At 40.1% G+C, this 26,693-nt stretch overlaps 1 protein-coding gene across 2 annotated transcripts in view; it reads left to right on the forward strand.

The window, feature by feature from the left end:
- The first annotated feature begins 768 nt into the window (after window positions 1-768).
- Haus6 (HAUS augmin like complex subunit 6) overlaps window positions 769-26,693 on the forward strand; it is a 33,158-nt gene continuing 7,233 nt past the window's right edge. The window contains exons 1-12 of one of the 2 annotated variants that reach the window (XM_034503059.2): window positions 769-1,160; window positions 3,170-3,265; window positions 5,583-5,661; window positions 7,352-7,484; window positions 9,089-9,233; window positions 10,897-10,962; window positions 11,417-11,465; window positions 12,617-12,787; window positions 15,724-15,917; window positions 16,237-16,363; window positions 17,635-17,737; window positions 22,425-22,506. In XM_034503059.2, coding sequence (XP_034358950.1) covers window positions 1,033-1,160; window positions 3,170-3,265; window positions 5,583-5,661; window positions 7,352-7,484; window positions 9,089-9,233; window positions 10,897-10,962; window positions 11,417-11,465; window positions 12,617-12,787; window positions 15,724-15,917; window positions 16,237-16,363; window positions 17,635-17,737; window positions 22,425-22,506 — 1,373 coding nt within the window. In that variant the 5' untranslated portion in view covers window positions 769-1,032. Of the gene's footprint in view, window positions 1,161-1,708; window positions 1,845-3,169; window positions 3,266-5,582; window positions 5,662-7,351; window positions 7,485-9,088; window positions 9,234-10,896; window positions 10,963-11,416; window positions 11,466-12,616; window positions 12,788-15,723; window positions 15,918-16,236; window positions 16,364-17,634; window positions 17,738-22,424; window positions 22,507-26,693 lie in introns of those variants that run through there. The other variant, XM_076934695.1, reaches the window with a different exon arrangement.

Consider the following 26,693-nt stretch of genomic DNA (forward strand, 5'->3'; position numbering starts at 1 on the left):
GAGTCCATCTGTGCATTTGGCCTAGTAAGTCTTTTGCTTGCTTTCTGGGGAGTATAGTACTCCCTTCTTGTGTGCACCATTGCCCCTTTTTTTTCTCTAGGTAATAGTTGGTAGGGTGGCTAGCAATCTGGTTACCCTGGGATCTGGGAAGGGGTCCAAACCCCAAGGCCTGGGATTTCCTGTTCCCGCCGCCCTCCCCCCTCCCCCTCCCCCCCCCACCCCGTTCTGTTAAGGCACTCTGGGCTCAGGGGCTCCTATTTAATGATTGGTCTCTAGGGAATGAGGCGGCAAGGACCTCCTTTGTTTGTAGGTGACAAGGTTGGTCTGTCCTGCGGAATGTGTCCCCTGACCAGGAATGTTAATTAGCCTCTCCCATGGGGTTTGGGGGGGGGGGGAAGTGTTCCAAAGTTCCTCTTCAAAAGGAGTACATTGCTGCCTCCACCAGACAAGACCCTGTCTTATAACAAAGGAAAAGATGATTTATTCAGGACCATACACCTGCATTACTCACTATAAGGGGCTACAGTGTAGCTTTTATTGAACAGCGATCACATCCTGAGTAACAGAAACCTAAAACTCAAATTATCCGGAACCTAGGCCCGGAGGGCACCAGAAAACACCCGGTTAACGGACCTTGCGGAAGGTTACTGGTTACGCAATGCTTTGTGGGTCTTATAGTTTCTCTGAGGGACTTCACGTATCGGGAGACAGGTCCGCATTGCATGGTGGGAGATAGAGTCCACTTAGAATGACCAATCCCGGAAGTCCGGCGGCGTCAGCGTACTGGCGCCGGCGCAGTGTTCTTCCGCAAGCGCGGGAGTCTTGGTTTGTGTGTAGCGCTGCAGTCACTGGCTTGTTTTTCTGGGCGCGTTCGTCCTTTGTGCTGGGATGGCTTTCGGAGAGGAGGCAGCTGGCGGCTGCAGCAGAGGGGTTGCTGTCGCCCCGGGATGCTTGTAGGAGGGGTCTCAGGGTCCACACGGTTTCGGTGCCTTCGTTTTCTTCCGTCACAGTCGCTGGTGCCTTTGGAAAAACATGAGCTCGTCCCGGGACTCCGCTTTCGAGAAGCAGCATCTCTGGATGTACCTGCAGGCGCTGGGTTTGGATCGGAGTTCCAGCATCACGGTCGGCGGGAAGATGATGCCGCACGTGCACCTTGGAGAGTAAGGAGACCCGGGCGGTGGCGCGGTCCTCGGTGCTCAGTCGCCAGCAGCAAAACCCAGAAACAGGGCTGGAGACAGTTTATGTTCCTCACCAAGGACAAGAATAACCTGGGGAATACATCAGTCATCTGTTGCCCTCATCTATTTAATTGTTTTCTTTTTTTTTTTTTTTCAATTTTTGTTTTTTTCCAAGACAGGGTCTCACTATTTAGCTCTCCGGCTGTCCTGGAACTCACCATGGAGACCAGGCTGGCCTCAGATTCACAAGAGATCCATTTGCCCCTTGTTTCCTAGGTACTGGGACTAAAGGCATGAGACACTGCCTGCTCAGCTTCTTTTGTTTCTTGAGATAGTGTCTTACTCCACTCAACTGGCCTTGGCTTCCGGAGTTCTGGGCTTACTCCACCCAGCTGGCCTTGTGCTTGTGCTTATCCCCTTGCCTTGGCTTCCAGAGTGCTGGGATTGCAGGAGTGTGCCATTATGCCTGGCTGTTTTTTTGTCAATGTAATTTACAGTTCTAGTGACTGTGTTAATGCACTAGACATTCGTTTTCCCCTCCTTTCGTCCCTCCCACCCCCTTTTTTTTGAGAAAAGGTCTTAATATCTCAGGCTGGTCTCAAATGCCTATGCGGCCAGGGATGATCTTAAACTCCTAATCCTCCTGCCTCCACCTCCAAGTGTTAGGTATGTAGATGTACCACCACTCCCAGTTATTCATCTATTTCTTAGTTTTTGTTTCATTTATTGTCTGTGTGTTTCGCAAGTGCAAGCCACAGCAAGTGTGTGGAGGTCAAAGGGCAATGTTTAGTTAGATGATTTAACTGCGTTTTGGATAGAACTCAGATCTTCAGGCATGCATTTCTGGGAGGGAAGTTCTCATCTATTTCTTGATTTCTCAGAATATATTTGTGTGCAGTCAATTCTTCTCTGCTACCATGTGGGTATCCCAGGGATGGAACTCAGGAAGTAAGGCTTAGTGGCAAGCACCTTTACCTGCTGAGCCACCTAGAACAGACTTCTACACATATGATAATAGTAGTAACCACAAACCAGTTATCAAATCAAACTTAAGTATAACTTATCGTGTTTACTTAAAAACAACAAATTCTGTTCACTTCTGTGGCAAACTTTTTGTTTGTGATTCTATGAGTTTATAGTTTATATGGGCATTTGTTAACTTCTGTTCTTATAAATTGTTTCAGTCCATGGTGTTTGTCTCAAACACTGCATTTTGAAAGCCTTATCAGTTTTGTTAGGGAGTGGACTGGAAGAAAAGGAGACCTACATAGTTATCCATACCTATAAATTGGCAGTGAGAAGGAAAAGAGAGTTGGAGGTGGTATATGTGTTCATTAAACACTTGTTGAATGCACACCTGACTTGGGATATTTTGGGTAGGAGGCAATTTTTCTAGCTTCTAGAGTGAAGTTTATGTATATTAAAGACAATCAGATTATTAAAATACATCTTAAGAAAATAGTACAGCACTTAAAGAAGAATTTGGGATAAATTGCTATCTGTAAAAGGTCTAAAAGTTACCCAACAAATAATCAAGTTCTCAAAAAATTTTAGCTTTTGTTACTACGACTACTTAGTAATTCCCATCAGAGGGTGCATACTCTGCTAGTTAGGTTTTCGTCTCTTTCTGTTTAATGTTTATAGCAATAAAGCAAAGGCTAGTTTTTTATTTGGATCTCTGTTTTCACAATCAGAAAATAAAAGCTTGTTTGCTTGTCTTTTTTTCCTTCATTATTTACTCACCTTCCATCTCTGTTGCCGTACCCTCCCCCACTGACAAGTCCCTCCCCCTTGTATACTTTTTAGTTGCTCATAAAATGTACCTGAATGAGAAAAATTTGTCTTGACCTCTTGAGAATGAAAAATACCAATATGAGTGAATACGTACGCAGTTCTGATGCTGTAGAGCTTTAGTGCAATATCGAGACAGTTTTTGATGCTGAATAGCTTCATTAATCATTTATCTTTGCTTTTTCATTCTAAACCACTAGGAACATGTTTGACAAACTGAACCGTGATGCCTTTCGTATAGTTTCTTATTTTTTGTTTAAAACACTGGATAAGTCTCTTGCCAAAGAAGTTTTCAGGTAAGAAAAAATTATTTCATTTTCTTCTTTTAATCATTCTCAGATTTGAAATAGCCTCTTTTTTTGTTTGTATGTTTGTTTTTGTTTTTTTGTTTTTTGTTTTTCAAGACAGAGTTTCTCTGTGTAGCACTGGCTGGCTATCCTGGAACTCACTCTGTAGACTAGGCTGGCTTTGAACTCAGCGATCCACATGCCTCCGCCTGGAGTGCTGGGATCAAAGGTGCATACTACAACTGGCCTGCCATTAACTTGTTAGAGTAGATGTCCCCTTAAAAATTGGAGTGCTTAAGCTTTATATAGCTGGGTGTGGGTTTGGCTGTGAGTTTGTGTGCTTATTTTAAAAAATTGTATATTTCATAAATATTGTAGATTTTGTTCTTTAAAATTTGACCTGCTATTCTTTATGATCTTCTTCTGATCTGAGGATTGGGGCAGGGTCTTACTATGTCTGAGTAGCTCAGTATATGTAGACCAGGCTGGTCTCTAACATCTACCTCTGCCTGTAGTGCTGGGATTAAAGGTATGTGCCACCACATTAACTTCATGGTCTTAATTAGGTCTAAAAATTAATGTATTGATACATATTTATTTTTTCTCTATAAAGTTTTTATTTGGGGGGGGAAGGGCGCTAGAGGAATGGCTATGATTAAGATCACTGGCTGTTCTTCCAGAGGACGTGGGTTTGATTTTCTACACCAACATGTTGGTTTAAAACCACCTGTATGTAACTCTAGATCCAGGGAGTACAACACCCTTTTCTGCCTCTGCTTCCCTGGTGCTGGGATTAAAGACATGTAAAATACTTGGCTAAATCCTTCTAATCCTATCAAAAAGTTTCACTCCCTGTTGACTAAACATTCAAATATGGGCCTATGGGGACATTGTTATTCAAAACACCACAGGGGTTTCAGGTTTTTCTGGTCTTTTTTTCCTGATTAAAAACATCATGGCTCATTCTGTGTTTTAGATAATGTGAAGGCAGAAGCAAGCATCTTTCCTAAACCCACTAAGTGGAGAACATAACTGTTTATATTCTAGCCTTTAGTCCTGTTTTCTGTAAATGTATTTTTTTAGAACTTTTTAAAAGATTTATGTATGTATGTATGTATGTATGTATGATGTATGAGCACACAGTAGCTGTCTTTAGACACACCAGAAGAGGTCATGGGATCCCATTACAGATGGTTGTGAGCCACCATGTGGTTGCCGAGAACTGAACTCAGCATCTCTGGAAGAGCAGCCAGTGCTCTTAACCACTGAGCCGTCTCTTTAGCCCGTATTATTGTTTTTTTCCAACCATAGGGATTGAATTTACCCAATGTATTCTAACATACAGACAACATTTTTTTTTTTTTTTTTTTGAGTGATAGGTTCTCTCTATGTAGCCCTGGTTGGCCTGGAACTCCCAGAGATACTCCTGCCTCTAACTCCTTTCTTGAGGGATTAAAGGCATGCACTATCATATTGGGCTCAAAGCTTGATTCTTTAAGTGTACCTCAGTAAATAAGTGGATTAAAAAAATTACTGTGGGAGTAATAGGTAAATTGTAAAGTATCCCCCCCTCCTTTTTTCCCACGGTTATGGTCTTACTGGCTCTTGCTGGCCTGGTTCTCTATGTAGATTTTGAGCTCATAGAGTTTCACATGCCCTTAGCTCCCCCTCCCCCTGCTAGTGCTCAAGACTGCCTTATTTTTTTTGGCAAATTTCTATAATATATAATTATTTGTAATAAACTGAACTCCTGCTTACAAATGCTGACCTAAGAAAAAGAACTGTTTTCTCATAGGTTGAGGTCTTTAGCGGAGTCTGGGAATACTAGTTTAATTTGTTTTGCTTTAATGTTTCTACTGTGCAGAACAAATTTGATGTTTTTTAAATTTTGCTAAGTTTGTATTTTGGGAGGTGTGGTTTGAATAGGAATGCCCTTCATAGATTCATGTGTCAATGCTTGGCCATAGGGAGTGTCAATGTTAGGAGATATGGCCTTACTGGAGGAGGTGTGGCCTTGTTAGAGGAAGTGTGTCACTGGAGGGGGAGTTTGAGGTATTAGATGCTCAAGCTATAAGTGATGCCACAGGCACAGTCCTCTTCTGCCTGCAGATGAAGATGTAGAACTTTTGGATCCTCTAGACCCCATGTCTGCCTTCACGCTGCCATGCTTCCCCCATGATAATGGAATAAACCCTGAAACTGTAAGCCAGCACCAACTAAATGTATTCCTTTATATGAGTTGCCTTGGTCATGGTGTCTCTTTACAGCAATAAAATCCACACTAAGACTGAAGTGTTCATTAGTCTGCTGTTCTTATCTTTTCAAGAGATTGTTGGCCTCCATTTGACCAAAAACGTGACACAGAATTCCGGAAAATTTGCTGTGAATGGTTAAAAGAGATTTCTGTAAGTATTTCCTTTGTAAAATAGAAGATGCAGACTTGAAGAGACCCAAGCCTGCCTGTAATCCTAGGGCTTGAGAGGCAGAGAGAGGCAGGAGGATGTATTGAGATTTAAGGCTAACCTGGTCTTTGTAGTGAGTTCTAGGCCAGCCAGGGTGACAGTGAGATTGTCTTACAAAAATAAACACAACAACAAACAAAAATATCCCTTAAGGCTGAGGATGTATATAGTTCAGTGGTAGAATATTTGCCTAGAGTGTGTAAGCCTCGTGTTCCATCACCCTAGTAAAACCATCTAACCAAACCAAGAACAGCTAACTACTAAACTACATTAATCTGTAATTAATTAATGTGTCTAGGCCCATGGTTGATTTTGGATGTCTAACTTGATTTTACTTTTCTTTTTTTTAAATCTATTTATATGAATACACTATAGCTGTCTTCAGACACATCAGAAAAGGGCATCAGATCCCATGTTGTAAGTCAAGTGGTTGCTGGCAATTGAACTCAGGACCTCTGGAAGAGCAGTTAGTGCCATAAACCACTGAGCCATTTCTCTAGCCCTTCTTTTGGTTTTTTGAAACAGGATTTTTCTGTGTAGCCCTGGCTGTCCTACAGTAGGCTCTGGGACTCAAGATTTGTGTGCCATTGGCTCACAGATGCTTGGATTAAAGGTGTGGGCCACCATGCCTGTCCAAAGCTGGTTCTCTGTCTGAACCTAGAGCCTGCCTGTTACTGCCTGTCTAGCTAACCAGGTTGCCATCAGAAAACAATGTTTCTGTTTTCCATTGTGCTGGGTTTATAGGCAGATGCTATGCCCGTCCGACTTCTCTTTGGATTCTGGGAATTTTAACTCGTCCTCATGCTTATGTGATAAGTACTTCATCTACTGAGGTATCTCCCTAGCCTCCAAAGTGTAGCTCTAGCTGGCCTGGAGTTGATATGTAATCAGGCTGGTCTTGAGCTCCTACAGATCTTTCTACTGGTCTCTGCCTGAGTGCTCAGCTTAAAAGCCACCATTCACAGCCCTTAATGATTTTCTTTCTCTCCCTAGTGCTGGGATTATAACTCTTAACACTCTACCCAACTTTCTTAGGGAGGAGTGGGCTAGAGGTAGTAACTAGCTGAAACTTTGTTTTCTATCATTTTCCATTCCTCTATGGAAATCTGATTTTTCCAAGCCACTGCTATGAAGGGATGATGGTGTAGTGTCCTAGAGTGGGGAACTGACTTGTGGCTGGCAAGGTGGATGGCTTAGTGGTTTACAGTGGTTTACTCTTCCAGAGGACCCAGGCTTGATTCCCAGCACTCACATAACCATAGCAGCAGCTCACAAACTCCAGTTCCAGTAAACTTGAGTTCTTGGGGATCTGATGCCTTCTTCTGGCCATAGCTATGAGTGTGTGCATCTGTATACAGGCATACATACAAAACACCTGCACAAATAAATATTGAAATTAAAAATAAGTGATTAAAACTATGAAAGGTGCCGTGCGTGCGGTGGTGGCGCACACCTTTAATCCCAGCACTTGGGAGGCAGAGGCAGGCGGATTTCTGAGTTCGAGGCCAGCCTGGTCTACAGAGTGAGCTCCAGGACAGCCAGGGCTAAACAGAGAAACCCTGTCTCGAACCCCCCCACCCAAAAAACTGTGAAAGGTACTGTTGATTGACTCATCTCCTATCTTCTTTCCTAGGCTGAATGTGGGAGTAGTTTTCCTCAAGTTGTTGGCACATTGTTTATGTCTCCTGGTGGTCCTAAGATAATTCATCTGATGTATCATTTTGCAAGATATGTTGCAATCAAATATATTAAAACAAAGTCTACCGGTAAATTTACTTATACTTTGTTTTTATTCTTAAATTATATTGTTCATAATTTTAAAATCAAGATCAAAATGAGTTAAGCCATTCATTTGCCTGAAAAAGCATATGGTTAATATTGTACTCATCTGTGGCTGGAAACTTCACAATGAGTTTTTTAATATTTGTGTTACTTTATTATGTTCTGATGCAGAGTTTGGAGTACATTTTTCATAGGAAGGTCAAATGGGTATTTTAGGCTTTACTGCTTCCTTGTTTTATTTTTACACTTCAGAAATAGAGAAGGTTCAAGCATGGTGGCACCTGGAGGCTGAGGTGGGATGAATAGAAGTTTAAGCTAACCTGTGCTGTATAACAAGTTTCAGGCAAACCTTAGACTACCTAGTGGGAACATGCCTTAAAAAAATTGTAGAAACTTATTTTTACTTTGCTTGTTTAAAAACAGCCACAGAGACAAATTATACCTCTAATTCAACATGGTGAATATTGTTAGAAATTAGTTTGGTTACTGGTGCAGTGGTGGTTCTGATGCTAAGGTCCTGTTCCCCAATTGGTTCTTGATCTTTCAGTTAAGAGGCTATGGGCTAATTGCTTGGTGGAAGGAATAGGGACTTCCAGATCCCTACAAGAAAAAGAAGAGACAGGTGCAAGGAAGGGGGACAGAGCTTATCAGGCTTCTACTGGAGAAAAGTTGCCCAGCCATGTGAGCCACACAGGCTGATCCTACAGGCGGGTGTTCAGGGGAGTTAACAACTAAAGTTTAGGGCAGGTAGGTGGTATAGAGATATCTCCCCAGCCTCTGGTAGCTCTAGCTGGCCTGGAATTGATATGTAGATTCAGAAGTGGTTATACAGACCTATAATTTAAGCCCTAGAAGGCTGAGGCAGGCTGACCTCAAGTTGAGAGCCAACTTTGTTGCATAGTGAGTTTAGGCCCTTTTCATGGATCTCTTCATAGGAGATTATGTCTGGTGTTGTGATGTATACTTTAATTCTAACATTTGGGAGGCTGAGTCAGGAAGATTGCTAGTTTGAGGTCAGCCTGGGCTATATAGTGTAAATTTCGGGTTAGCTTGGACTCATAGTTAGACTGTCTCAAACACTACCCACACCAAACAAACAAAAAAAATGAACAAAACTCATAAATGAGATTATAGCCCTGGTTTTGGATCGTTGGGTATCAGCTCATAGAACTTTCATAGAACTGCTTTTTATTATACCCAACAGATACCCTAATTTATTTACCTAGCACAGAGCTGAGATTTCAGTGTTTAGGAGACTCGTGAATTCGGTGGATTTTCTTTAAGTAGTTAGACATTGTGGAGGTTTCTGTGCAGCATGCTGGGATGTGGATAAGTTGTTTTAAGTGTGGTGTGGGGACAGGCTGAGAGAATAGCCTATCCTTATTGTTGATGTGTGTTTACAATAAGATGTAGATAAAAACCTGACCTCAGATATGATTGTATGAATTCGTCATCATTGGTCATCACTAACAAAGTGAAGAGTTGCTTGAAAAAAAATGACATTTTATTTGGTTTTCATTTCTCCTGTCTGTCTTACTGGAAAGACAAGCTCATGGTGATGTTTTCTGTGGTCTTGCCTTTTGTATAGATTCTCTACATTTTGCAGAAACGTTTAATGCAAAGCCACAAGATATGCACAAGTGCCTTGCCAGATGCCATGTAGCACGTAACAGATTTTTACAGATTTTGCAAAGAGAACATTATGTTATCCAAAAATACCAGGAAAATGCACAGTAAGTAATATTTTAAAGTTAGAAAATTATTTCCTTTTTGAGTAAATATCACCAATATAAATATGTCCAGAAATAATCTATGTGTACTTCAAAATCTTGGCTATTAATACTGCATTTTAACTGTATAATTTTTCAGATTATTTTTATTTTATGTTTATGGATGCTTTGTTTGAACATAATGTCTGTATATCACATGTACCGGATGGCCACAGAGGCCAGAAGAGGGTGTTGATTCTCTTGGAAGTGGAGTTACAGACAGTTGTGAGCCACATGGGTGTTGGGAATTGAACCAGAGACCTTGAGGGGCAGCAAGTGCTCTTCAGTGTTTAGCCATCACTTTAGCCCTGGAGTTGTAGTTTTGGATTCTAATTGTCCTCATTCTATTTTGAAATCTTTTGGTCTGGATATTCATTTTGTAACTAATGTTTACTAATTTTGTATTTAATGTTTATTTCATATTTTTAGTAGATATTTTATACCTTCTAACAAGTATTCCATATTTTAAGTCATTTTATAGTAGACTACTGCATGTAGTAAGAATTCTGGAATTTTGGTTTCTTTAAAAATCAGAAATATTGTAAGAATTTGTTTTCATTTTAATCTCAGGTGTGAGAATATGGGGATACTTTGGACTGTCTGAAGTAGTTGACTATGATTTGCCTTGTGCCCTAGCAGAGGTGTGGTTCTGCCAGCTGCAGATAGTTTCTGCGGTTGTGTGATGTTTGGAATTATGGGTATATAGACAATAGGGCCCCTGAAATGGTGGAGTTGTTGATTGTTGGTCATTCTCTCCCTCTCTCTCCCTCTCCCTCTCCCTCTCCCTCTCCCTCTCCCTCTCCCTCTCCCTCTCCCTCTCCCTCTCCCTCTCCCTCTCCCTCTCCCTCTCCCTCTCCCTCTCCCTCTCCCTCCCCTACTTCCTCCCTCCCTCCCCTACTTCCTCCCTCCCTCCCCACTCTCTCATTCTTTATCTTCTCTCTAGTGATAGAGGATAAAACTGGAGGGATAAATGGTGGGAAAATGAGGAACCCACAAAGTAGCAAAGCCAGCTTCAACTGTGTGTGTGTGTGTACATATGTATCTATCTATGTATCTTATCTATGTATCTATCTATATTATTTATTTTTGGTTAATTGAGAGGGTCTCACTGTGAAGTCCTGGCTGACCTGGGCCTTGCCATGTACATTAGCTTTGAACATGTGTTCCTCTTGCTTCTACTTCTTAACTATTACAAGCATGTGGCACGATCCAGTTCATAGTATTTTATATGTCTGTTTACCTACTCAACATATCTTATGAATTTTTTTTCCCTGTGTGTACTGTTGTCACAACATGAAATGAGACAGGCAAGACTATCAAGAAATTGTTTGTGTTTTTACTTTTACGTGTAAAAATAGACAGGTATTGTATGTGTATGTTTCATATTGTGTCAGTGGAAGTCAGGACAACTTTTCAAAGTTTTTCATCTGTTGTACAGTCTGGGTATTGAACTCAGGTGGTCAGGCTTAGAGGCAAGTGCTTTACCTCTCTGAAGCATCTTGCTTCAAGTCCCTTGAATTTTTACTGTTAAAAGATAAAGATAAGATAAAGATAAGAAAAGAGAAGAAACAAGTGGGGCATACCAGCTAATTGTAATGGGAATGCTCTTTTCTGTTGTTTGTTACAGTCTGTCTGTTAAGCAAGTACGAAATGCAAGATCAGAATGCATGGCTCTACAGAACCAAATGAAAAGGCAAGTGACTTTCAGAGCTGGAGTGTACCTTACTTTAGTTTAGGTTCTGAGTTGTACAAGTGATGAGACTACTAAAGTGAAGTAGAATGATATGTCCTTACTAAGTGGATGCTAGGACTGGAACATTTTCTCCCTCACTTTTAATATAGTTCTAAAAATTATTGCGTTGTTTGAGTTCTTTGTTTTTGAAACAGATCTCACTATGTTTGTAGCCCTAGGTGGTTTGGCACTTTCCATAGCTGATGTTAACATTGACCTGATAAGCTCTGCCTGCCTCTGCCTACTGAGCACCCAGATTAAAGGCTTGTACTGTCACACTAGTTGACAGCTGAGCAATTACTATTTTTTAACTGAAATGTCTTTTTGTAGTTTGCAGACCAATTGGTTTCTTAGATGTAAAATTACCATGTGAAATTTTTATGAATAATTCAATCATTTAAATTTTTTTGATTAGAATGGAGCCCTATGATGACAAGAGTAATATACAAGAGAAGATTCAAAAGGTGAGGCACTTTTTTTTTCTTTTCATAGCAGGGGATCTGTTTCTTGTGAATGGCTCTGTAGGGTATCAATGTTATCATTTTTCTAGATCAGTATATTTCAGAATCCTGACAGTGTAATTCCAAGCGAGGCACAGCAGCAACGAACGGATGTAGTAATTTTAGTTTTGTTTAGAAATATGGATTATGTATATACATAGCCACACATGGGAGATGACAAAATGCTAACCATAGAGCATTGATGGAAAGGTTTGGTTGTCTGTGTTTTTCTAAGTTTTTCTCTGTAATGAATCTGTAGCATGAGGGCAAAATGTTATATAAAAAAATAGGAACGAGCAGGAGAGGTGGCTCAGTGGGTCAGACCATGGGCTGCTTTTCTGGAGGACCTAGGTTTGGTTCCTCATACCCACTTAGCTCCTCATAACCATGTGCAACTTCTGTCCCAGAGACCTGATGTCTTAGCTGGCAGTTGGCGAATCTGGTGTATAGGCATACACGAAGACAAAACATTCAAAACAGTAATAATAAAATGATTAAAAGAAATAAAATAGAAAAAATACTATTTTAAAAAACTACTCCATTGCTTTCAAGGGAAACTAAGTCCATAGTGTTTATGCTCACTTTACCTTTGTTTTGAAAAGGATGTGACTGTTTCTCACTTGCTCTTAGTTTTTTTTCTGACTGAATCTTGCTTGTTTATTTCATCTTGTTTTCTCCCCTCCCCCTCCCCTCCCCTCCCCTCCCCTCCCCTCCCCTCCCCTCCCCCTCTTCCCTCCCTCCTCCCTTTTCCTCTGGCATTTGTTTTCTTCATTTTTCCATAGGTAACACAATTTTTGGACAATAGTTTAAAGATTTCAAAGTTTGTTTGGAAATTATATAAGCTGCATTTTCCCTAAGAAATTCTTTAGCTAAGCTGTGATGACACAAGCCTTTAATCTTAGCACTCTTGAGAGGCAGAGGCAGGCTGATGTTAGGAGTTGGAGATTAGTGCTATGTAAGCCAGTTCTTTGCCAGCCAAGGTTACTTAGTGATGCAGTTACTTAATTTTCTCATCAGCTACATTTCATTCGTTATTAGGTGTGAAAAATATTTATGCCAAAATTTTCTTATTATAGACAAATGTTACATGTGGATTTTGTACTTTGTTTTCAAAGGTTCGGTCTTTGTGGACTTCAGTGAATGAGACACTCACGGTTTTGGAAAAGGAGAGAGAAGTTGTCAGTTCACTCTTTAGTTTTGCCGACCAGTATGCTTTGGATGGAGCTAGTGTTGCTGTTAATATTCCAAGGCTCTTACGTGACAGACTTGAGGAGCAGATATGTCAGGTAAGTTTTGCTGTAAAGGAAACATGTTAAAACAGTGTCACTGCTTTTTACATTGTCTGTCATCTTAGAGATTTCCCATTGCTTCAAGCATTTGTGTTCCTCATTAATCTATAGTGAAGTCTTCATAGAGGAACTGTCAGAGGTGTGTGTGTTTGTATCCATTTGTACTGTGTGATTCTTTACATTTTATTGGTGTGTGTACATGTGTTAGTATACTCATGCCATGGTGTGTATTTGAAGGTCAGAGGACAAATTATCGGAGTCTGTTCTCTTCTTCATGTGTGTCCTGGGGCAGAACTCAGTTTGCCAGGCTTGGTGACAATTGTGTTTATCCACTGAGCCATTTCAACTCTTTGTGTTAGTTGTTTATGAATTTCCCCCTGCCTCAGCTTCCTCAGTGCTGAGATTGTAGACTCCATCAAGTCTAGCTCTCATTGTGTGTCTTGTTTTTTTTTTTTTTTTTTTTCCTTATGACTAGATCAGCTGTGTAGCCTTGGCAGGTCTAGAACTGTATTTATAGACTAGGCCTGCGTCTGCCTTCTGAGTTTCGGGATAAAGGGATGTCCCACCACACTTGGCTTCTAGAGGGCCTTTTATAAAGCTTGTATGCTCTGGCTTTTCCTTCCTTACCTTTAAGCAGAATGTGACTGGGGCACTCTTCATTCACAGATCTTGCTGAGTTACTTTACAAGTCTTCGGAAGGTTTCTGCTCCTCAGTAGTTTACTTTGGAAAACAAGCCATGGGGGAGATTACTCTCAAATCGCTTCCCTCACCCTTTCTGTCTTTTCTTTCATCTGATACTCTTAAGCGTTCCTCGTGAGTGCTTTACCTCCTTTAGCTCTATGATGGCAGTACCTCAGTTTTCCTTGTGGGTTTGCACAGTGCTGGTCTTAAGGTTTTTCTTCTCATCCCTCTCTGCATCATCTAAATTCTTAGTGAGAGAGGAAGTTTTCCATGGTTTTGGTTTTTTTGTTGTTGTTGTTTTGAGACAGGGTCTGGTCTCTATGTAGCCCTGGCTGTGCTGGAACTTGGAACTGGCTTTGTAGACTAGGCTGGCTTCAAACTCACAGAGATCTGCTTGCCTTTGTTCCCCAAGTGCCATGGCTTTAACAGCTTCCTATCAATAATTTTATTTATTTTATTTTTCAAACAGAGTCTCATTGTATGTTTCTGACCAGCCTGGAACTACCATCATAGACCAGGTTGGTCTTTGAACTCAGAGATCCACCTGCCTCTGCCTCCTGAGTGCTAAGACTAAAGACATGCACCATAACATCTGATCCCTATACAGTGTTACTAAACTGTTCTTTCTAGCCTTTCTTTTTCAACCAAAGCACCATCTACCATACACATGTTTCTATCTTCATTTGGAACATTAAATTGTATGGCTTACTTGCTTTTTCCTTAGTATATACAGTTTATTTAGTACCTACCACATATCAGGTATTGACTGTAGTGTACAGAAGGTACATAGATAAAATATTTTGTGAAGAGATTTCACTTTAAGATACAATATATGTACATCAAATTCATAGTATATAGCAGTCAACATATGAATTCAGATTCCTATAGGGTATAGGCAGGTATCAGAAAAGATATTAATTATGTATGAGAATACAGATAAGGCAAGAAGTGATGATGTCTTTAGAGAAAATCACTATTAATATTTTTTGTTTTGTTTGAGATACCGTCTCCCTGTGTAGCTCTGTAGCTCTGACAGGCATAGAAGTCACTATGTAAACCAGGCTGGCCTTGAACTCACAGTGATGTGCCTGTCTGTTTTCTGAGTGCTGGGCTCAAAGGTGTGTTTTTTTGAGAGGGTCTCTCACTGAACCTGGGGCTTGCTAATTAGGGTAGGAAAAAAAAAATCTAAGAATCTTCCTGTGTCTGCTTTGCCAGTGCTATGATTACAAGTACTTGTCACCATACTCAGTTTTTCTGTAAGTAATGGGGCCTCATGCTTGGATGGCAAACACTTTGTAAGGATTGAGTACTCTAATCAGCCTCCTGGAGCTTTTTATTTATTTAGTTTGGTTTGTTTGCTTGTATTAGGATGGATGACATTTGCAACTTTTGTTAAAAAATAAATTTGTCACTTGGTAGAGACAGACAGATCTCTGTGAATGCAGAGCCAGCTTGATTGACATAGTGAGTTCTAGTTCAGCTGGGCTACATAGTAAGAACCTGTCTCAAAGAAAAAAGTTGATTGTTTTTCTTTATTTTCAAATCTGCTCTTTATATTTAGGCTATTAAGAAAAGATTGATTTACTTTTATATGAATGCTTGCCTGTGTGTGTGTGTGTGTGTGTGTGTGCGTGCGCGCGAGCAGCTGGTATTCGTAGATGCCAGCCAGAAGAGGGCTGTATCTGGTAGGAGACAGTTGTAAGATTTCGGAACTGAACACAAGTCCTGCAGAAGCACTAAGTGCTCTTAACTAACTGCCAAACATCTCTCCAGCCCCTCTTTATTTTTCATTCCATCTATTTGTATTTTCTTTTTTGCTAGATTTTTACCCTTATGCATGATATAAGAGTGATGTGGGAGTCTTTGACAGTTTTTTTATTTCATTTTTATTTATTTTTAAATTTGATGTGTGTAAATACACTGTTGCCCTCTTCAGTCACACCAGAAGAAGGCATCAGATCCCATTACAGATGGTTGTGAGCCACCATGTTTTTGCTGGGAATTGAACTCAGGACCTTTGGAAGAACAGTCAGTGCTCTTAATTGCTAAGCCATCTCTCCAGCTCTTCTTTGACAGTTTTTTATAGGATTGAAATTATTTATATAGTTTTATGTTTGGGTGATTATTGATCCTCCCCACTCTTTCTTAAGGTAATGTTATATAATAGTAAAAAACATCAATATGTAAGTTTTTACCATAGGAATATACCAATCTTTGCTTTTTTACCCCCCCCCCCCTTCTGAATCTTTAGTTGCAGATAAGAAATGTTTATGAGGCTGGAAAATTGAACCTCTTAACAGTTATTCAGTTGTTAAATGAAGTCTTGAAAGAAATGAAATATGAACATTGTAAAGCTGGCCAAGCAAAATTGACAGTAGACCTCCACTGCCTTGAAAAAGAAACCAGATTTCAGAGGGAAAGATTATCAGATATGAAGCATATGAGGTACATAGAACGCTCCTTTGTTATTTTACTATGGATGGGTAGGGTGGTTTTCTCAGCAGAAATTGTATATAATTCTTCAACTTTGGTGAGTAAGTTAAGACATACTGGTTTTTAAGTGTAGTAATAGATATATGATTGCTTTTCTTGTTTTAAGAGGAGAAAAGTATATTTTTTTAAGTTCTGAAGAGTCACTTGTTAAATTGTGTATAGTTTAATGGTTAATCTTTGTTTTATATCCTTCTCTGGCCTAGTACTATTGTCTTAAATTGTGCATTATTTTTATTTGTCCTTCAAATAAGTATTTCTTATTATATCATAGGCATAAAGTAAAAGAGCATATCACTTCAATAAGACAGTCTACTGTTGAAAAGGAAGAAAAATGGCATCTGAAGTGGAAAGGCTTTCTTGGTGTGTCTCCTTTCAGTCTAATTAAAAGTGGGCCTTCAGTAAGTAATATAGACTTGTGTTTTGGAGAAGAGTTTAATTTTCGGCAATTCTCATCTTTAAGTTTTAACAGTCTTTTAATTTATAATGCTACAGTAACTTAGAAATGTGTGTGTATATATGTGTGTGTATATATACATATGTGTGTGTATATACATATGTGTATATATATATAAATCATTGTATATAGTGTGTGTATATGTTGGGGCAGCATGCATGTATCATGATGCATGACATGCATGCATGTGTCATATGCATATGACATATGACAAGAGGGCACAGGATGATTTTTATGGAATCTATTCTTTCCATTCAATCAGTGTTCTTGGAGTTGAACTTAGGCCCTCAGGCTTGCCAGGCAAGTGTTCTTACTTGCTGAGCCAGCCCATTGCCCAAGTTTTGTTTTGAGACAGTTTCTTGTATCCAGATTGGTCTTAAACTTGGTATGTGTCCAATGATGGATATGAACTGCTAATTCTCCTGCATCTGCTCCCAAATGTTAGGATTGTAAACCTTTGCCACCATGCTTGGCCCAGTGGCTTTTTAGAGATAGGTACCTGTTGTGTAGATAGGTATGTATGCTAGGCTGATCTGGAATATCTGTAGCCGGAACACTAGGATTATAGATGGTGTGTGTTACTGTGCAGTTGAAATGTTTAAAAATACAATTTTTGTTTTTGTTTTTGTTTTTTGAGACAGGGTTTCTTTGTGTAGCCCTGGCTGTCCTGGAACTTACTCTGTAGACCAGGCTGGCCTCGAACTCAGAGATCCACCTGCCTCTGCCTCCCAAGTGCTGGGATTAAAGGCGTACACCACCACCGCCCGGCTAGAATAATTTCTTAATGGTTTTTCATCAAGCTGTTGTCATCTATAGTTCACTCATTTTAAATTCAGAGGCTAAAATGAATACTATTAAGTAAAATTTGAAATATACAAATATTGTATTCTTTTATTTAGAAAAATATTTGCAGGGTCTGAAGAGGTAGTTTATCAGGTAAGCCCATTGGCTGCTCTTTCAAGAAGACTGGGGTTTAATTCCTAGCCCACACTCAATCCTAGGGTATCTGATGCCATCTTCTGGCTTCTGTGGGCACCAGGCACACATATAGTGGGTGCACAGACACATATGCAGGCAAACATATGCATACGAACAGTCACAGGATAAGTGTTTGGTAATTTATTGTTAGGGAAACAATTCACATGTAGTTGAGCTTGGCTTCGTCATTGTGGTTGTGAATGTGTTTACTTAGTGTTGTGAATTCTGTGTTTTAAGGCTGTGGATCTTTTGCCTCCCATGTCTCCCCTTTCGTTTGATCCTGTGTCAGAGGAAGTATATGCAAAGAGTATACTTTTGAAGTATCCTGCTTCACTTCCAGGTTGGTAAGCTCTTCCCACTTCCTTTTAAAGACAGTGTCTCATTGTGAAGCATTGACTGAGCTAGAACTTACTATGTAGACCAGGCTGGCCTCCAAGCTGTTCTCCTGCCTCTGCCTCTTGAGTGCTGGGTGTGCAAGACCAGCACTACTGCCCATGGCTTATTTCTCATTGTTTATAAGTTATTTATAATTTTCAATTATCTTTTACATTTATGTGTATTTATGAATATGTGCATGTACACACCATCGTACATGTGTAGAGATCACAGAACAGACTGGTTCTTTCCTTTTATGAAGTGGTACCTTTTACCAAGTAGGGTACCTAGGATCCAACTCAGATAATTAGGCAAGGTGGCAAATGCCTTTACCTGATTTCCAGTTATTTTTATTGTGAAATATATAGCATAAAACTACTGTTTTAGTTGCAAAATGTTATGAAAAAAGGATAGAATCTATCACTTGCAAAAAATTAATGCTTCAGAATATCTGAGGGCTGGGAATAAAGCTGTAAGCCGCCCAGCCTGCCATTCACTTAGTATTGAGCAGTAGTCATCCTGGATTTAGACCCCGGGTTGACAGATCTTTAGGACTGTGAAGGTGAAGTCTGGGATCCAGTCTTCTGTTATCACAGACACATTAACCATATATCTCATTGTCATTCATTTGTACATAATTAGGTTATAATTTATGGTTGCTTATAAGATGTCTTTTTTATATTATGTTGGTTTATTGGGACACTCCTAAATGTAGATTTGTTTTTAACTATTTGGCTATGTATGTTTATTATTGTCAAAGTTCAAGAATTTGTTTTCCTGTGTCTCCTCTAATATTTATTGCCTGTCTTTAATTTTGAAAAAGATTTTATATGTACACACGCACACACCCATATGCATGAAGTTGTTCATGAGGATACCATGGAGTCTGTAGAGGTGTCAAATACCCCAGAGCTAGAGTTACATTTGTGAGCTGCCTTATATAGGTGCTGGGGACCAAACTCCTGTAAAAGCAGTACTTTTAACTACTGAGCTATCTCCAGTTTCATCTTTCATTTTAAAGTTCTTTGCTTCTGAATCTTCTACTAGGATTCTGTTTTGTTAGTTGTTACATATTTTGGTTTAGGTGTTTAGGTGTTCTAATTTGTACCCCAGGCCAGCCTCAAACTTGAGATTCTCTTGCCTTAGCCTCAGAAGTGCTGAGATTACAGTTGTAATTACAGTGCCACCATGAATGCCTGGAACTTCTAGTTCTGTCTTTCATCTCTGTTAAGTTCTCATTTGTATATACAGATTCTTATGTTCTTGGACTTGTTAATTGTAGTTGAACCAATTTAAATTTATCTCTGTCTAGCTTCAAATGAGTGATACTCAGACTATGGTTATATTATTTAGCTTTGACAGTTATGGGGGTTGATCCCTAATCTACTTTCTTAATTGCTGGACTGGCTACTGTACCAGCAGTGTACCCCCAAATATTTGCTGTTACTCCCCAGCCATGTGCTCATGGTCCATCTCCTCTCATGGTGGCTTCCTCTTCTCTTCTCTTCTCTTCTCTGCTCTGCTCTGCTCTGCTCTGCTCTGCTCTGCTCTGCTCTGCTCTGCTCTGCTCTTCCCTCTCCACCTGTGACCTCCAACTAGGTAACCAAAAACCTGCCCATCCCTAATCCCTCTAGTAGTTGGCTGTAGCCATTTTTATTTAACCAATAGTTTTACATTAAGGGACAGATTTGCACTTGGCATACAGAATTTAGCATTACAATACATAGCAACAGACCACACCTCAACATCAGATCTCTTTTATAGTTTATTACCTTAGTTAGTTTGCTGTCTTTTTAATCTATTCTAACTAACACTTAGTATTCATTATTGCTTACTTTGAGAAGCCTAATTTGTTGTCCTTTTCTTCCTTTCTTCTTCTTAGTTTTTGATTGACTTAGTGTGCATGTACACTCCAGTTCTTTCATGGAGGGAGGAGAGCTCACAGGAGTTGGTTCTGTCTTCTCTATCAGTCTGGTCTGGAGTTGGAGATGAACTTAGGTTGTTAATCAGCAAATAACATTTCCTGTTGAGCTGTCCTGTTAGCCTGGTCTTTCTAAACTGCCTGAGGTGACCTTGAACTTCTGATCTCCTGCTTCCATCTCTTAAGTGATTAGATTACAGGCATGGGTGTGTTGTGGGTAGTTACAATCGACTGAGTTATGGCCCCAAACTGAGAAGTCTTATTTACTTCTTTTTCAAAACTGTTTTTTTTTTTTATAGTTTAATTTTGTATTTTGGTTTCTTTCTTTTTGCTCATACCTTTTAATTATGTCTTTTTCATTTTCTTGTGTTTTATTTTTTGTATCTTAGGTATTTTTACTCCTATGTTCTTGCTGATTCCCATGGTGGTTTGCTTCTTAGTGAAATACGAGGTTGTAGTTTCACCTTTAGTGAGTCTCTCCACATGGAGGAGCCTATGCTGGCCTGGAACTCACTATGTGGCATAAGCTAATCTTGAACTCAGCTTTCTCCTTCTCCTTCTCCTTCTCCTTCTCCTCTTTCTCTTCCTCCTCCTCCTCCTCCTCCTCCTCCTCCTCCTTCTCTCCTCCTCCTCCTTCTCTTCCTCCTTTTTGATCTCCTCCTCCCCTTTCTCTTCTTCCTCCTCTTCCTCCTTCTCCTTTTCCCTTTCTTTTCCTTTTCCCTTCTCACCCTCCCTCCTTCCCTCTATCCTTCCTCCCTTTCTTTTTAAAAATTATTTTTGTTTTGTTTTTTGGAGATAAAGTTTCTCTGTGTAGTCCTGGTTGTCCTTGAACTCACAGAGATCTGCCTGCCTCTGCCTCCCAAGTGCTGGGATTAAATAAGTGATTTGTTTTTATTTTATGAGCATTGGTATTTATGCCTCTGTGAAAGTGTTAGATCCCCTGGAACCAAAGTTACAGTAATGAGCTGCCACGTGAGTATCGGGGAATCAAACTTCTCAAAGAACAGCCAGTGGTCTTAACCACTGAGCCATCTCTCTCTCTCTAGCCTCTGAACTTACCTTGTCTATTTGTGTTTGTTCTCACTTGGGGAACATAGTACAGAGGGCTTTGAAAAGGTTGAGTTGTAGTCAGGCAGTGGTTTCATGTGCCTTTAGTCACAGTATTCAGAAGGCAGAGGCAGGTGGATTCAAGGCCAGCCTGGTCTTCAAAGTAAGTTCCAGGACACTAGGGGCTACACAGAGAAACCCGGTCTCAAAAAACAAAACAAAAAAAAGCTTGAGTTGACATACTACTTAGACCACTATAACGGGTGAGTATCTTTTCATAGCATTTGGATTGCCGTAAGCATGACACCTTAGCTAAATGCTCAAGTATAGGAAGACTCTTGGGTATTAACATGTTGAAAAGGGGCACCTCATCTGTAATGTAGCCATGGCTTCATTTGCCAGTCTCCTTTCTTACGATGTCTTGGTGTTTATCTCCTACTCAGTACCATAAGCCATGGCCTCTATGCTGTGGCAAATGAAATCTGTACCTACCCTCTTGATACCTTTGTCTTTTCATTCTCTCACTGGGACTGGTGTTTATCTTCTGCCTCCTTACATACTTTTGGCATACTACTGTAGCAAAACAGAGCACTATTTTAGACTGACTGCTTGGTCTTTTATATCTTTGCTGTGTTAGTATGGTAGTAACATAGTTGTTGAAGGGTTGGTGTAAAAAATGTGCAAGCTGAGGGCTGACATAAATGTATTGAAGTATGCTAAGTGCCTTTTGCTTTTGCATGTTTATATTGTTGACATGGTTGATTTACTTAAAATGTAATGTGGCTATATAACACTGAATTTGGTGCCGATCATCAAACTCAGATCCATGTATATATCTTTGCCCCACCCCCGTTTTGTTTGTTTATTTTTTCGAGATAGGGTCTCTGTAGCCCAAGCTGGTCTCAAACTCTGAATAACAGAAGCTTGCCTTGAATTTCTGCCTTTACCTTCCAAGTGCTTGACTTGTCGAGATATAGTACCATTAATGGCTACATCAGTCTTTTGCTACCACATAATCTGTTTCTTCTTTATTTATCTTACCAATTTAGTGGTTATTTTTCCCCCAAATACTGTTTTATGTATGCATGCTCACTACAAAGTGCATGTGGGAGTTCGTGTTCTTCATGTGGGTTTAGGGAGCTAATTCAGGTTGTCAGGATTGATGGCATGCATCCTTACCTGCTGAGCCAGCTATCTCCTTGGCTCTAGCGTTTTAAAAAACAAAACAAAACAAAACAAAACCAAAAACCACCTTTTTCCTGTGTGAGTGTTCAGCAGGGTCTGTTCTGTTGCTTTTTTGTAAGTTTGCAGGGCCAGTTGACCTGCAGTTCTCCAGTTTGTCTGCCTCTGATTTCCTGTAGGGGTTTTGGGATTATGGGTGCGTGCACTACATCTTGGACTCAGGGAGTTGACCTCAAGCCATCAGATTTGTATGGCAAGTTGTTTTTATTCACTGAGCCATCCCCTTGGCTCCTTCTAGGGTTTATATTTGTCTGTTTTCTGTTCAGAAGCTATTGTAAACAATTGGGCATGAAGCTCAGTGGTACAGCACTTGTTTAACACTAGCAAAGGTTTAAGACCTTGGTTTCAGGAGGAAAAGATTAGGTCTTTTATCGTTTCTAGAGGTCCTTGAATATTAGAATATACAAACCTACTTAAAGGAATAATTTTTGTACTTCCTTAGATTCACATAAAGAACCTAAACAAGAAAATGGTAGCAGAAGAGAGGTGGATATCCCGGGAAATGTGTGTCACAGAGCTAACAGGTAAAGCATCTGACCTTGACGCCAACTCTTGATTCTAGTCTCACTTTGAGCCAGTTTAGAACTTTGTGTACAGTGAAATCGTGCCTAATGTCTTCCTCTCAACCAGATAGTGTTTTCCTACTGCATACCCACATTTGCAGAAGATGTTCAATATTTACTATGCCTGGGTGTTTTCCTTCTATTTATCTGAATATTGGGTTTTATGGGAATTATCTGAGTTTTGAAGAAAGTACAGGTTTGGAAATTGCATAAGGTAAGTTTGGGAGTTTTTGCCCTTTTCTATGCATGTGAACTATTTAAAAATCACTCTTAACTATTGAGTGAGTAAAATTTGGGGCATTTTGTGGTCATATGGTTTGTTGGGGACCTTTCAGACTAATGCTTTCTATTGCTATGGCTGAGTTTAGTTTAGCTTTCAGTTGGTGAACATCTTTCCTGCTTTAGCCTGCACAGCTTGCTGTTTGCATCTATATTACAGATTTTAAAAAAAAAAAAGTTTGTTCATTTTATATGTATGAGCACTTTACTTGCATGTATGTAAGTGTAACGTCTGATGCCTTTGAAGGCCAGATGAGGTTGCTAGATCCTCTGGAGTTAGAGTTACAGTTGCAAGTTCCATTGTAGGTGCTAGTAACTAAACCTGATATTCTGCAAGAACAGAAAGTGCTCTTCGTGGGTGAGTCAGTCTTTTCTCCCTCTGGCCCATATATGGACGGTTGTTATTACTGATGATGATGCTATATTATATTATATTATACCCTATTATATTATATTTTTTTTGAGGCAGGGTCTCATTGCATAGCTCTGGCTGGCCTTGAACTCAGAGATCTGCTTGCCTCTGTGTTCTGAGTGCTGAGATTCGAGGTCTGCACCACAATTCTCAGTTTATAATGAAGTTTTTAATATTTATAAAGAGTTATGTTCTTTATAAAAATACTAGAAGATATTTGATTTACTCTAATGCCAAATTTAACATGAAAAACTTCAACCTATTTTGTTATTTCTTTCAGGAATTCTGTTTTCTCTATTGCCTGTTTTCTAGTATCCTGTTTTAGCTTTATGATCAATGCCTGATAGAAAGTAAAAACGAGGCCCAGTGAGGTAGCTTAGTGGGTAAGGTGTTTACTCTCAAGCCTGAGGACCTAAGTTCTGATCCTTCAGACCCACATAGTGGGAAGAGAACTTCCTCCCTATGTGTCCCCTGACCTCCATATATGTGCTGTGCCTCCTCCCACCAATAAATAAAAGAGTCACAAACTCTGAAGTAAATGTGTTGTGGAGTACACATATGTTTTCAAAACAGGTATACCTAACAGATAATTGGACTCATGTATACATGTGTGGCGTATGCTTGTGTATGCGTCTATGTGCTGTGTATGTGTCAGCTCTTCCAGCTTAAGCTCGTGCAGGAAGCACATTACTTACTCACTGAGCCGTCTTCCCTGCCCTTATGTTGTTTTTTATATCTTTTTAAAATTCCTCTGTTGATGTATGAGTGCATGTGTGTGGGGTCAGAGTGACAACCTGTGTGAGTTGGTTCATTACTTCCTTCTACAGTGTGGGTTCCAGGACTGAAACTCAGGTTGTCAGGCTTGGCTAAGATTTGTTTTTAGTACCTTTAATTATGTGTATATGGGTGTGGGTATGTGCCTGTGAGTGCTGGTGTCTGAGGAGTTCAGAAGAGGTTGTCAGAACTTCTGGAGTTTGAGGTTCAGGTGTTTGGGAGCTGCACAGTGTATGCTAGGATCTGAGCTTGGGTCCCCTATAAGAATAGTACCTGCTCTTAAGCTTGGGACTGTTGCTCTAATGATACCATGTATTATTATTTGATTGATGTTTGGCTTTTGTAGGTTTCATGTAGTACAACTTTGCCGAGAAGAAGAGGGACAGATATGAAAATAGATCACCTATGAAAATTGTGAAGGAAAGATTACTTGGGAGAATTCAATGGCTTGAATATAATACTTAAAAACCATGGGAAGAGTACAGTTTTAAGCTGGGTAGTGGTGGTACATGCCTTTAACCCCAGCACTCAGGAGTCAGAGGCAAAGGTAGAGGCAAATAGAACTTTGAGTTGGAGGCTAGTCTGGTGTACAGAGTGAGTTCTGGGATGGCCAGGGCTTCACAGAGAATCCCTGACTAGGGGAAAGAAAGTACAGTTTGCTCTTTCACACGCAGTTGTCATCACAGGTAATCGGAGCACTCGAAGTTTTATTGCTGTATCAATTAGAGTAAGCTGATGGAGATAGCATTGTACTTGAAGCCAATATTCAGTAGTAGTAGCTCATTCCTGATTTTTTGTGAACACTCTCTTTATAGCAGGTTTTGCACAGTTTCCCAATGTATAGTAGTGATGCTGTTTGCTTAGTTGATCTATTTACTTTTTGAATTGCTGGCCTACAATTCACTGTGTAGAACAAGTTGACCTTGGACTCACAGAGCTCCACAGCTGCTTTCTGTGCTGGGATAAAAGGCACGTGCTGCCACATCCAACGCTTCTCAGCTCTATCTCTGTTTTCCTGTTTACTTAGTTTTACATTCTTCCTAAACTTATGTAGAAAACAAAATTCCAATCTGGAATTTTTTTAAAGATTTATTTATTTTATTTATATGAGTACATTGTAGCTGTCTTCAGATGCACCAGAAGAGGGCATCAGATCCCATTACAGTTGGTTGTGAGCCACCATGTGGTTGCTGGGAATTGAACTCAGGACCTCTGGAAGAACAGTCAGTGCTATTAACTGCTGAGCCACCTCTCCAGCCCTGGAATATTTTCAATTAGAATTCTCTCTCTCTCTCTCTCTCTCTCTCTCTCTCTCTCTCTCCCTCCCTCCCTCCCTCCCTCCCTCCCTCCCTCCCTCCCTCTCTCCCTCTCTCCCCCCCCATGTAATGGCTCATTATCTATTCATACATCTGTAAAAATATTTTTTTAATTTGAGAATTTAATACAGTGTGTTTTGACTTTACTCTTTCTCCAAGTCTTTTCAGATCTACCTTTACCTTTTTACCCACCCAGCTTCAAGGCTTCCCCTTCCTAATTGCTAGTCATGTTGCAGCTTTTACTAAATAATTTGTTTTAAATTTCATTGTGTGTGTGTGTATGAGAGAGAGAGAGAGAGAGAGAGAGAGAGAGAGAGAGAGAGAGAGAGAGAGATTGATTTAGGGGTGTTGTGTACATGTGAAGGTCAGAGAACTTTTTAAAAAAAAGACTTATTTATTTAATGTATATAAGCATCCTGTCACTGAGCACACACCAGAAGAGGGCATTGGATCCAATTACAGATGGTTGTGAGCCCCCATGTAGTTGCTCAGAATTGAACTCATGACCTCTGGAAGAGCAGGCAGTGCTCTTAACCAATGGGCTATCTCTCCAGCCCCAGGTCAGAATTTTTAGGAATGTTTTTTTCTCTTCCAGTGAAGATTCTGGGAATTGCACTCAGGCCTCCAGTCTTTTACCTACTGAGCCATAATCTCCCACCTGCTTAAAGATTTATTTGATTTTTCATTTATGTTAGATGCACATGCACCCTGGAGCCCATGGAACTCAGGAGATATACTCTGAGCTATAGCGACAGGTGGTTGTGGGCTGCTTTTATGTACATGATGGAACTGAACTTATCCTCTAGAAGAGTAACAAGTGCTCATAACCACTGTGCTATCTCCAAAAAACCAAACAAAAAAACCTAATCTTACATAACTCTGATTGGCCTAGAACTCAGTTATAGCCTCTCAAGGACGAAAACCCACCAGGTTAATTAGCACAGCTGTTCACTTTGTATTCTGGATCTGAAAAGTAAGTAAAGTGCTCTTGGCAAAGGTCTCTGGTTTTGTCTCTTAAGGTCTCTTAATTTTGAAATTAAGTTGAGAGTTACTTTTTTTTGTTTTGTTTTCTACAGGGTCTCATGTAAGCCAGGCTGGATGATCAGGCTTTCCTTGAACTACTCTTTCTGTTTGTTTTTTAAAAGAAAATTTATTTACTATTTATTTATTTGTGTACAGTGTGTGTGTGTGTGTGTGCGCGCGCGCGCGCGCGCTCTCGCGCTCTCTGTTTGCTCCATTGTGTGTGTGGACATTGCATTTGCATTGTATATACATGGGCCATGGCACACATGTGAAAGTCAACCACAGTTGTTTGGCTAGTTCTCTCCTACCTTTATTTGGGTTCTAGGGGTCAAACTCAGGTTTCA

Source organism: Arvicanthis niloticus, chromosome 5 (genome assembly GCF_011762505.2).
Source record: "Arvicanthis niloticus isolate mArvNil1 chromosome 5, mArvNil1.pat.X, whole genome shotgun sequence".
NCBI classification, from domain to species: Eukaryota; Metazoa; Chordata; class Mammalia; order Rodentia; family Muridae; genus Arvicanthis; species Arvicanthis niloticus.